The sequence below is a fragment of the Diabrotica virgifera genome, chromosome 3, assembly GCF_917563875.1.
Source record: "Diabrotica virgifera virgifera chromosome 3, PGI_DIABVI_V3a".
NCBI lineage: Eukaryota > Metazoa > Arthropoda > Insecta > Coleoptera > Chrysomelidae > Diabrotica > Diabrotica virgifera.
Window position 1 is genome coordinate 187,169,018 of NC_065445.1, and position 13,010 is coordinate 187,182,027.

The following is a 13,010-nucleotide window of genomic DNA, read 5'->3' on the forward strand; positions in this document are numbered from 1 at the left end:
TTCCTTGTTTTTTATACTGTTTAAGTGCTAATTGTTGTTGCTTTATTGCTCTACTACACTCTGGATTCCACCAATTCTTATTAAATTTTGCGTGAAACGATTTTTTCTTCTCTGGAACAGTAATTTTAATACATTTTTTAAATTCTTCAATAAAGGTATGGTAGTCATTATTATTTTTATTAATTTCAGCATATTGTTCCATAAGAGAAGAAAAAAGCGTCCAATCTGCATTCTCTATATTCCATTTTTTTCTAGTATAATTAATATTATTAACGTTATAATTCAAATTTATCTTCATTAAAATTACATAATGATTTGAACCTAATGTCGTATCATCCACGTCCCAGTCAAATAAATGAGCAACATCGGCTGTAGAAATAGTAATATCTATTGCCGACTTATTAATACTTCCCGGTCTAGACAAAATAGTTTCTTTACCATTATTTAAATATATTAAATTGCATTCATCAATGGCCTCTAATAAATTTTTCCCCAAACGATCCGTAGTACTACAACCCCAAGCAACGTTATGACAATTAAAATCACCACCTACCAAAAATGGTTTTTTCAAACTACCAAAAAAATTTTTCCAATCATTCTGTGAAATACTTAATCCAGGTTTAACATATATTGAGTATAAATTTATTGTTTTTCCTGAAGGTAATCGGACAGCTATGCTAATAGTCATTACATTATTTATTTTATGATATAATGGAGTTGGAGAAACAGCCAAACCGCTTTTAAGCAGCAAGGCCACTCCTCCATATCCATCATGTCTGTCTTCTCTATATATATTATATCCTGAAAAATGAATATTCATATTTCTTTTAAACCAAGTTTCCGATAAAAAACAAATAGAAATATTTTTATCAAAAAGATACCTTTCTAAAGTACCTTTGTTTGCTAAAACAGACCTACCGTTCCATTGCAACATATTAATATTAGCCATTAGTGTTATTTATTACTTTCTCTATATTATTTTTTAAAGCTGCTAATGTTTCTATGTCCATAGTATAACTTAAATGATATAATTTAGTTTTTATAAAATCTAATATATTTTCACAAAAATGTTTACTGTCCATTTGTAAATTATCACTATTATTGTGATAATCAGGTATATTATGGTAGTTTGAAAAAACCGGTTGTGACTGTACATTGGGATTACGTAATATTTGTTTATGTTGCTCCATTGTTGCCGTATCTTTCGTATTTGAACTAATACTTCCAGTCCTCTTCCGTTTTGCTATTGTATAATAACTCGAGGTAGTTGCTGGATTGCTTTTAACCACTGTAGAAAAGTTTTTTTTGTATTTGACGTTGGCTTCATAATAAGATAGTTTTTCTGAGTTCATTATATTTTTAATATCTTTTTGCTTTTCCCTTTCTGGACAACGTGCCGTCATATCTGTTGCCATATGATTACCGCTACAAAGTGCACATTTTATATCTTTTTTGTCGGTACAATTATTACTTTCATGTTCTTCACTACAATATTTGCATCTATCTTTTCCTCTACACTGGGAACTTACGTGTCCAAATCTCAAACATTTCAAACACTGAACTAATCTGGGGATATATGCTTCGACTTCATATATCATTTTTTCTATAATTACCTGCTGAGGTATCGTTTGACCCTTAAAAGATACTATTATGGTAGATGTAGGGATATACTCTATATTTCCATCTGAATTCTTAACTCTTCTGTTAATTCTTTTTACATTAACTACCTCAAATTTATATCCATATCTAGGTTGAATTATATTAATTAATTCTTTCTCATCCAGGTCTTTATCAACTAACTTAATTACTCCCCTTTTTTGTATAAGGAATGTTGGTAAGTAAACATTATACTCCTTTGCTGCTAACTTTTCGGAAATTATTAATTTATTTGCACTTTCAAAAGAATTAAGTTCGACTTTTACTTTATTCCTACCAATTACTGTTATTAATGTAATATTATTTTGTACCTCCGGCACTGTCTTTAATATTATTCTGGCTGTCCCGATTCGGTGCAATTTTCCAAAATTACCGTTTTTATTTTCGATATATACGTAAAAAGGTCCGTTATCATTATTTGTGTACAGATTTTTTATGACCTTATCATTTTCATTTGTTGACATCTTAGAATTTTTTCCCCTGTCAGGTGGTTCTGGCGGAATATTGACTTCCATTTTAGTTTTATCAGCTATTATTTTATTATTATACCGTAAGGAGTAACGCCCACCTCTACAGTTCCAAAATGTTTACTCCTATCTCTAGCCAAATATTTTTATTTGACAGTTGTTAAATATTATATGTTGTCAGTTTTTAAAATAATTTAATTTTCAAAATTTTTTACTTACAGCCTCTTCCGCTTGTGATTTTTGATTCTTATTTTCACTTTATACTATAATTTACACTAATATCACACTTTAAGTTCAAAAGGCAGTTTATACAAAACTAAAATTGAAATATAACACTGAGCTACTTTCAAACGTCTGTACTAATTAACGCAATAATCTTTATTTTGAATGTTAATTTATAAGTACGTTTATAACGATAATTTTCACCTCCACTAATTTCACTTCTTTTTGTTTCGCAATGTATTATGTTTTCCATCTTTTGCGTTATTTTGTCTGTTATTAGCGCGCTCATCACTGTATTAGTTTAGATATTAGTTATAAGCATTTAGTAATAGTTAATAATAGTTAATTACAAATTCCTTCCAACAATTCGGATTATCACGTTGAAGATTCGGATTCAGTTGTAAAATCTCACGGACCTCAATCGGCCACGAAACCCGCCTTTGCCCCTAGACATAGACTATAAATATTGCCTAAGTGTAGAAATAGTAGAGCAAAGTATGCTAAATTTGCAGTCACTCTAGCGTTATGGGAACCTTTTGGGTTATGAAGAGTAGGTCCTAAAACCAAAAAAAGTTAAGTAAAGTTTTCCATTTTAGTGGACTTTCCATTTTTAATTTAATTTTCCATTTCCAACAATCGTTTTTTCCTATTATAGCGCCATCTATCCATAATTCGAAACAATGACTCGAATAAATGTTAGATACATATTTTTACGTAAGGAATCCAAATGTGCAATAAAAAATGGGGGCTCCAATTTAAGATTTTAAAGTAACCCCCCACCCCACCTCCGTGGGTGTCGTGTTTGGTGCCATTGGATAGATTTCTCAAAAATATTGAATAAGTGTATTTTTCAGTTTTTAGATCTGATATTCATATCGCGAAATATCGCGGGGTTCGTATTTAAAATTTTAAATTTACCTCCACCCCTCTATGTGGGGGGTCGTGTTTGATATCATCCGATAGATTTTTGAAAAATATTGAAAACGTTTTAGTTTTTCGATCTGACGTTCATTTCGCGAAATATTCGCATTTCTTTTGTGAAACTTTGTGACTCGCCCATTTCCTTATATTATTTTTGCGTTCCGCTCAAGTCGTCAGATTTTTTAAATTATACACTCTTTTGCATGTACTTAACGTACCTTACCTTAATCTGACGATTTCGAGTTTCGAGTGCAGGGGAGTAGCGAACTCCCCTGCATTAAGAGCCAATATATGGTAGAGGTATATTTTCAGGGTACAATGTTTCTCCCCATATAATAATCTGACGCGCTCGAGTAACTGCAAAAATCCCCGCTTGGGCTTCCCTACCACCAGGCACATCGCAACGCATATCGCCGAAGAAACAAATCGATGCATTTAAGTAGCAGTGCACTGCACATAGTCTACAGTGCGTTCATAAAGTAACGCATAGATTCATTATTTCTTAATCCGGCGACTTTAAGGAAAAATCCCGACACAGGTCGATTTTTATTTTTAATTTCCAATTTTTTAGCATATATATCATACTAGTGACGTCATCCATTTGGGCGTGATGACGTAATCGATGATTTTTTTAAATGAGAATATGGGTCATGTTATAGCTCATTTGAAAGGTTATTCAATTCTCTATTCCATAATATAAACATTTACATAATTATTTATACAAGGTGTTCAAAAAAACATTTTTTTAATTAAAATAATTGAGACAAAAAGAAGAATGTATGTAATCTATCTAATTCAAAATACGTTTTAATGTTGTCAGAAAACAGGAAAAAAATATTTATTTGACAAATAAATATTGTTTTTCACTTAAATTCAATGTTAAAGCTGCCACCCACCTGCCTCTTGCCAGTTTGAACATTTCGTTTAAGCGAAAATCAATGTTTATTTGTCAAATAATTTTTTTTCTGTTTTATGACAATAGCAAAACGCATTTTGAATTAAATAAATTACATACATTCTTCTTTTTATCGCAATTATTTTAATTAAAAAAAATGATTTTTTGAACACCCTGGATAAATAATTATGTTATTGTTTATATTATTAAATAGAGAACTAAATACCCTTTAAAATGAGCTATCACATAACCCCTCTTCTTATTTAAAAAAATCATCGATTACGTCATCACGCCCAGACGGATGACGTCACTAGTATGACATGTATTCCAAAAAATTGTAATTTTAAAATAAAAATCTACCTGTCTCGGGATTTTTCCTTAAAGTAGCCGGTTTATGAAATAACGAATTTATGCGTTACTTATGGACGCACTGTATAGTCTATAGCCTATAGTCTACAGTCCATAGAAATATCATCATCCAGCCTCAAATGTCCACTGCTGAATATAGGCCTCCTTCTCTCATTTCCAACCCCATCTATCCTGGTCCTCGATTTTTGACCCTTCGCTTCGTTATCGAACGTATTCGTTTCGTATCTGTTTAGAATCGAAGCGAATACGTTCCCTAACGAAGCGAAGGGTCAAAAATCGAGGCCCTGCGCCGCTCTCATCTAGTTTTTATTCATCTTTCTTAAGTCGTCAGTCCATCTTGTAGGCGGTCGACCGACGCTTCTCCTGTCTTCTCTTGGCCTCCATTCTAATAACCTTTTTGTCCATCGCCCATCTGTCATTCTGGCTGTGTGTCCTGCCCTTCTCCACTTCAACCTGGCTATCCTTTCGATGACGTCGACGTCAGTCACCTTTGTTCTTCTCCTGATTTCTTTGTTTTTGATTTTGTCTCGCAGAGTTATTCCTAACATTGACCGTTCCATTCTTCTCTGCGTGACTCTTAGTTTGGTAGCCGAGGCTTTAGTTAAGGTAAGTGTTTCTGATCCTTATGTCAAGATTGGGAGGACGCACTGATCAAATACCTTTCTCTTTAGGCATGTGGGCCACTCACTTTTAAAAGTTTCTCTCAGTTTTCCAAATGCTGCCCACCCAAGACCGATGCAGTTCATAAGTCTGGTTATCCCTGCCAATCGTAATTTCATGTCAGAGGTATTTATATCTATATACGAGTTCTATTTCTTTCCCACCAATACTGATGTTCCATAGAAATATAGGTAGTAAGTATATAGTGTAAATATAAATGCGACGCTTCACTATATTTCTACACTAAGTGACCTATAGACCTATAGTCTACAGTCCATAGAAATATAGGTAGTAGGTATATAGTGTAAATATAGGTGCGATGCTTCACTATATTTCTACACAAAGTCACAGTATAAAGAGGGACAGTAAAACCCCTTCCATGTCGGCACTTTGATCTCAAGAAGTAATACCGGCAGTACGCAATTGGTAATTCACCAGTGGTGGATGCGGGTTTTCCCTGTTAAAACCCGTACGTTTCTATGCGACTAGCAATGCGAGAATAGGGCAAAAGCGACTGAGAACATTGCGCGGTCGCCATGCGCGACTAAAGATTTTACTTCCTTTTTTTCGGAGAGTGGTTGTCCTGTCCCTCTTTATAATGTGACTAAGTGTAGAAATATAGTCAAACATCATCGCACCTCGCCATGCACATCGCTACGAACATCGCCGAAGAAACAAATGAATGCATTTAAATATACACTCACGGACAAAAATATTGCATATTTTGAAATTAACGTGTAAAATAATTTTTTTTGTACTGTCCCCAGTGTCATAGAAATATGATTTCTTTTCCGAATGCGATGTTTTATTGTATCATATAAATTAGCGGTTCTCAATATGTGGTACATGTACCTCTGGTGGTACATATTATTATTTGCGGTGGTACACAAAACGCAAAACAGCCAAAATCACCACTATTACAGTTAATTAGATTACCTAGCTACACAGGTAGGTATTACAGTTAGGTGGTATCAAAAATAAAAAAAGTATTTTGTGGTACATGACTCAAAACGATTGAGAACCGCTGATATAAATGGTATATTTGGATTTAAATTTAATATGGGAAATATGGTGGCCAATATAATTTTTAAATTAAATCTCATCAAGGTAATATTCACTATTCTACCGGCATCAAGACCTGCGTCATGGTGCATTAACAAGAGTTTTGTTATCCAATATGGCTCGAAAATGGTAAAACATGATCTTCTAAATTGTTTTTAATTTACATATCAGCTGCCATTCTCTCAATCACCTCCACAAGTTTGGCCTCTCCTTTCCAAGAAATACCACTCCATAGCACTATGCGCCACCACCAAAATTAACACTCTGTATGAGGTTACATCTGGCATACCGTTCACCATATGGAAGCAAGATTTACAAAACTTCGTCTACAGAAGAGTTGGTGAACAGTATGTCAGTTACCTCATACAGAGCGTTAGTTTTGGTGGCGGCGGCATATTGCTACAAAGCGGTATGGCTTTGAAAGGACATACCGAACACGTGGAGGTGATTAGGCGAATGCCAACTAATTTGTACATTGAGAATATTTTAGAATATCATGATTTGCCATTTGAAAGCCATATTGGATATGACATATATCGGTGCTAATGCACGTCTTCATGCCGTTAGCATAGTGAATACTTTGATGAGATTCAATTTAAAAATTATACTGGCCAGCATATAGCCCAGATTAGATTTAAATCCGATTATAGCATTTATATATAATTTGAAGTAAATGAGTCATTAATGCCTAGTTGCACCAACAAATCTTAAGCTCTAGCTTAGCCAAGCTCAGCTTATAGATGAGGCTCGGCTATCTTAACACGTCTTCACTGCTAAGTTTAAGATGCAATCCACGTGGAAATCCATTGCGGCAAGCTGAAAATTGATCTAAGACTCAATAGTGCAACGCGTATGTCTGGTAAGCTGAGCTTAAGGCACGTCTTAAGCCTAAGATCTGTTGGTGCAACCAAGCATTAGACATTCAAAAATTGGGCGAAATACCTGTAGGTTAATTGTAGGTATATACAGGGTGTTTCATTGGGAAAGTAACATACGTTGACTGTAGAAAGTGCACACTTAGGCAGTCTCAAAAATACCATACTTAATGGGTCTTACTCCATTAATAACAGAGGTACTGGGTGTTTTATCTATTTTGCCATTTTTTTATTTGGTTCATAACTTTTATTTTTTGGTATATTTATTTTATATTTGGCACGCAAATATCCTTTAAGGTGTACAATAAATTAATTTATGTACAAATGTAAAAAATCCAGGCCCGGATTAAAAAATATTAGAAAAATTTTCCGACCCAAAAACAACACCTTGTACATTAATTTTTTTTAAATGAATTTTTTAGTTGAAAATAGGATGAAAAACTAAATTTAGTGGTATACTTTGAATTTTCGGCAAAATGATTTTTCTGGTCAAATTTTGAATTTGAATTCTGAAATTATGTATGTGAATTGCGAGAGCACTAAGTAGAAAAAAAATTAAATACAACTTACAACTTGTTAACCGCACTGTATATTTATTTTATATTTAACACGCGAATATTCTTTTAGGTGTCCAATCAATTATTTTATTTACAATTATAAAAAATCCAGGTCTGGATTAAAAAATATTGTAAAAATGTTCCGACCCAAAAAAACACCCTGTATATTAAATTTTTTTAAAATGAATTTTGCATTTGAAAAGAGAATGAGAAACTAAATTTAGTGGTATACTTTGAATTTTCGGCAAAATGATTTTTCTAATAAAATTTTGAATTTGAATTCTGAAATTATGTCAATTGCGAGAGCTCTTAGTAGAAAAAATTAAAATGCGACTTAATTTTAATTAATACCATTATTTAATTTAAATTGGTAAAATGTTAAAATATTTCAGTGTTTTTTATTATCTGTGACAAATAGTTTATGGCGAATATTCATCTTTAAATAATGAATAAATAATAAAGAGTAAATAAAGAATACATCACTTTAATCAACAAAGTATCTAAAAATTATAACAAAATAGAGAAAATGTGCAGCATAACTATTCAAAACTAAAGTACTTATTCAAAATTACCACCATAAAAAATTACTGTAATGTGTCAAAATGTTAATATTTTACCAATTTAGATTAAATAATGGTATTAATGAAAATTAAATCATATTTTAATTTTTTTTTACTTTGTGTTTCGCAATTCACATAATTTCAGAATTCAAATTCAAAATGTTACCATAAAAATTATTTTGCCGAAAATTAAAATTATACCATTAAATTTAGTTTTTCATCTTCTTTTCAAAAGCAAAATCCATTTAAAAAAAAAATTAATATACAGGGTGTTTTTTGGGTCGGAACATTTATACAATATTTTTTAATCCGGACCTGAATTTTTTTTTTATTTGTAATTACATTAATTGATTGGACACCTAAAAGAATATTCGCGTGTTAAATATAAAATGAATATACAGTGCGGTTGACAAGTTGTAAGCTGTATTTCAATTTTTTTCTACTTAGAGCTCTCGAAATTCACATAATTTCAGAATTTAAATTCAAAATTTGACCAGAAAAATCATTTTGCCAAAAATTCAAAGTATACCACTAAATTTAGTTTTTCATCCTCTTTTCAACTGAAAAATCCATTTTAAAAAAATTTAATGTACAGGGTGTTGTTTTTGGGTTGGAATATTTTTCCAACTTTTTTTAATCCGGACCTGGATTTTTTACAATTGTAAATAAATTAATTTATTGTACACCTTAAACGATATTTGTGTGCCAAATATAAAATAAATATACAGTGTGGTTAAAAAGTTATGAAGCAATTAAGAAAATGGCAAAATAGGTAAAACACTCAGTATCTTTGTTATTAATGGAGTAAGACCCATTAAGTATGGTATTTTTGAGACCGCCTAAGTGTCCTTTTTCTGTAGTTAACGTATGTTACTTTCCCAATGAAACACCCTGTATAACCGATAAAAGCTTTTTTTTTCGAAAAAGCATTTAACTTTTTTGGAGATGATTGTCGGTCACCTTTAAAACCCGAAAAACTTGTTTTAGGGGTTTTTGGGGATTTTCCCCATTTTATAGACTTCGAAATAAATCAAATCAAGGTTTTTTTAGGTTATATGATACTTTAACGTCGCATTCGGAAAACAAATCCTATTCTTATCATACAGGGGGGCTAAGGATAGCAGCACAAAAAATTTCATTCCACATGCATATGCAATATTTTTGTCCGTGAGTATATTATACCGCATAAGGCTGTACGGCTATTTTTAAGCAAGTTATGGTTTTTCAAAGTTTTATACTTTTAACGATTTTTGATATGTTTTACGATTATTTTTAAATTTCTCATTATAACTTTTTTTCTTGTACACTCAGGTAGGTATATGCATTGCTAAATAATCAAGAAAGCTTATTATTAGCAGTGAACACGGTGGATCACCGCACCTCGCCAGACATGATCGTCTGCCTGGCGATGTCCGATGCTTCACTACTTATATTAATACACTAACACTCGAACTTTTTTAGATTAACAATTTTGTTATGTATAATAACCATAGATATAACAGAATAGATTAGGCCAGTTCGAAAAATAGCGTAACGCGGAACAGTTCGGGTCGGTGGTCTATCTATCTCTCTCTACCGGCGCTTAGCTATCTCTCTCTAGCATATGATGGCCGCCGCCTGTGTGTCACTGTCGTTCCGTTATTCCCACCTCTTGGTAGATACGCTCACACTCGCACGACAGACAAAGATAGCTAGACCACCGTACTTGATATCGGCGTTACACCCCGATGCATTGAGTGGCATATGACTAGCCTGATCTATTTTCTTTACATATCTCTGATAATAACACTGTAAATTTATCGCAAAAACTAGATATTTCTAAGAAAATGATACAATAATAATTATAAAAGTTAACTGTTGTTATAGCTCGAGCAATATCATGAAGAAAATACTTCAAGAAAAATTCAAGAATTCTACGGTTATTACAATAGCAAATACTATAAGTTCGATTATGGACAATGATAAGATTTTGGTTATCGAAGACGGTAAAGAAGTAGAATATGCACATGCACATGAGCTGCTAAAAAATACGAATGGATATCTTTCCAGGATTGTAAGAGAATCTGGGCCTACCGATGAAAAAAATTTAAAGAGAATAGCGAAAGAAAATTTTGACCTGAGGAACCTTGAAATTGAGTTTAAGTTTGAATAAAATTTAAAAAAGAAATCTTAGTTTTGTTTAAATAATTCTTAAAAATCCCCCTTTAAGGTTGAAATGACCCCAAGCCCAGCAAACACCGCCAAACCACCCCACTAATTTGGATATTCAGAATCTAAATGATTTAGTTTTAGTAATAAAACATGTTTCGCACTAGATTAAAAAAAAACATAACAAATCAACGCCAAAGGGTTGAAACCACCCCGAACCGAACCAATGATATAAAATTCGGAATCTTTACTTAGTTTTAGCATAAAAATAGGTATTGCACTTTATTTTTTGGAAAAACTAAATAAATCTACCCTTTTAAGGTTGAAATGACCCCAAGCCCAGCAAACACCGCCAAACCACCCCACTAATTTGGAAATTCAGAATCTAAATGATTTAGTTTTAGTATTAAAACATGTTTCGCTATAGATTAAAAAAACATAGCAAATCAACGCCAAAGGGTTGAAACCACCCCGAACCGAACCAATGATATAAAATTCGGAATATTTACTTAGTTTTAGCATAAAAATACGTATTCCACTTTATTTTTTGGAAAAACTAAATAAATCTACCCTTTTAAGGTTGAAATGACCCCAAGCCCAGCAAACACCGCCAAACCACCCCACTAATTTGGAAATTCAGAATCTAAATGATTTAGTTTAATATTAAAACAAGTTTCGCACTAGATTAAAAAAAACATAACAAATCAACGCCAAAGGGTTGAAACCACCCCGAACCGAACCAATGATATAAAATTCGGAATCTTTACTTAGTTTTAGCATAAAAATACGTATTACACTTTATTTTTTGGAAAAACTAAATAAATCTATCCTTTTAAGGTTGAAATGACCCCAAGCCCAGCAAACACCGCCAAACCACCCCACTAATTTGGAAATTCAGAATCTAAATGGTTTAATTTTAGTATTAAAACATGTTTCGCTATAGATTAAAAAAACAGAACAAATCAACCCCAAGGGGTTGAAACCACCCCGAATCGAACCAATGATATAAAATTCGGAATCTATACTTAGTTTTACCATAAAAATACGTATCGCACTTTATTTTTTGGAAAAACTAGATAAATCTACCCTTATAGGGTTGAAATGACTCCAAACCCAGCAAATACCGCCGAACCACCCCACTAATTTAAAATTCAGAATCTAAATGATTTAGTTTTCGTATTAAAACATGTTTCGCTATAGATTAAAAAAACTGAACAAATCAACCCCAAGGGGTTGAAACCACCCCGAGCCCAACCAATAATATAAAATTCTGGATCTATACTCAATTTTACCATAAAAACCTGTGACGCACTCTACTTTTTTTAAACTGAACAAATTAACCCCAAAGGATTGAAACCACCCCCATCCCAACCAATAATATAAAATTCGGAATCTATACTTAGTTTTATTATAAAAGCATACGTGTCGTATGTACCATAATTTTTGAAAACAATTTAAAAATCACCCCTATAGTGTTGAAACCACCCCGAAGCTAGAAAATGATAGAAAATTTGGAATCTATATTTAATTTTATCATAAAAGCATGTGTTGCACTTTATTTTTAAGAAAAACTTAATAAATCACTCCTCTAGGGTTGAAAAGACCTAAACCCAGTTAATTATTAAAAATACGGAATCTATAGTTGTATTCCGGTAGGTGTGTTGCTGGAATTTAATTGAAATGAATGTAATAAATGTACACAAAACGACGGAAAATATTTTATTTATTGGAGTAACAAAAAATCTGTTTCGCTTTGGTCTCGGAAGAAAGGGTGGATGTTAGCGACGACCAGACCCGATGCGTTTCCCAGCCGAGTTGTTACTGAATAGAAAAACCACAACGATTACTGTTATCTTTCTTCCCGTTGACCAGATGACTGAACGATAAATCATTTATTAGGTCTGGTGTATACTTTCGAAGTTACAACGAAAAACACTCGGATGCATAGTGAGTTGTTGACACAAGCGTCTGATATGGTAACTAATTTATGTGGGTGAGAAAACAGATGGCGACAGGGTAAAGCCATGTTTTGTATTTGAATGTGCATTTCGAATGACTAACGTCGTTTCGATTTTGAGAAAAAATAACAAAATAAAATTAGCAGAAATAGTAATTATAGCGTAATGCTATATAATACCCCCCTTCCGAGTGACCAAGACAATAAAATAATACATAATATACCTATATATTATAATGAAAAATGAAAATAGATAAAAAAAACAATACAAAGTTTATACGAGGAGAAAGAAAAAATCACTTGATTCACTGTGAACTAACACTTTCTTGGTAATTTCCAGTAAATCTTGCTTTTCTCTTCCGTCTGTTGTTTGTTTTGCTGGATATTGTCATTTTTTCTATTTCGTGATGGGTACTTTCGTGAAGCTCGTAAGCTGGTTTCAATCTGTCTATGGAAATTGTTGATTCTTTTCCATTTACCCGGACGACAAAAGTCTTGTCACCTCGCTTAACAACTGGAAAAGGACCGTGATATGGGTTTTCTAAGCTGCTTTTGATTGTATCACGGCGGATGAAAACGTGAGAGGTGGTTTTCATGTCTTTGAAAATGAAGGTACTTTTGGATCCATGATGCGACGGTTGCGTAGGACGGAGGTTTTCGA

General features: G+C 32.7%; 1 protein-coding gene across 1 annotated transcript in view; it reads left to right on the plus strand.

The window, feature by feature from the left end:
- LOC114334875 (ATP-binding cassette subfamily C member 4-like) overlaps positions 1-10,411 on the plus strand; it is a 202,312-nt gene extending 191,901 nt beyond the window's left edge. The window contains exon 19 of the mRNA XM_050647075.1: positions 10,111-10,411. Within this exon, the coding sequence (XP_050503032.1) occupies positions 10,111-10,396 (286 nt within the window). The 3' untranslated portion in view covers positions 10,397-10,411. The remainder of the gene's footprint in view (positions 1-10,110) is intronic.
- Positions 10,412-13,010: the final 2,599 nt, after the last annotated feature.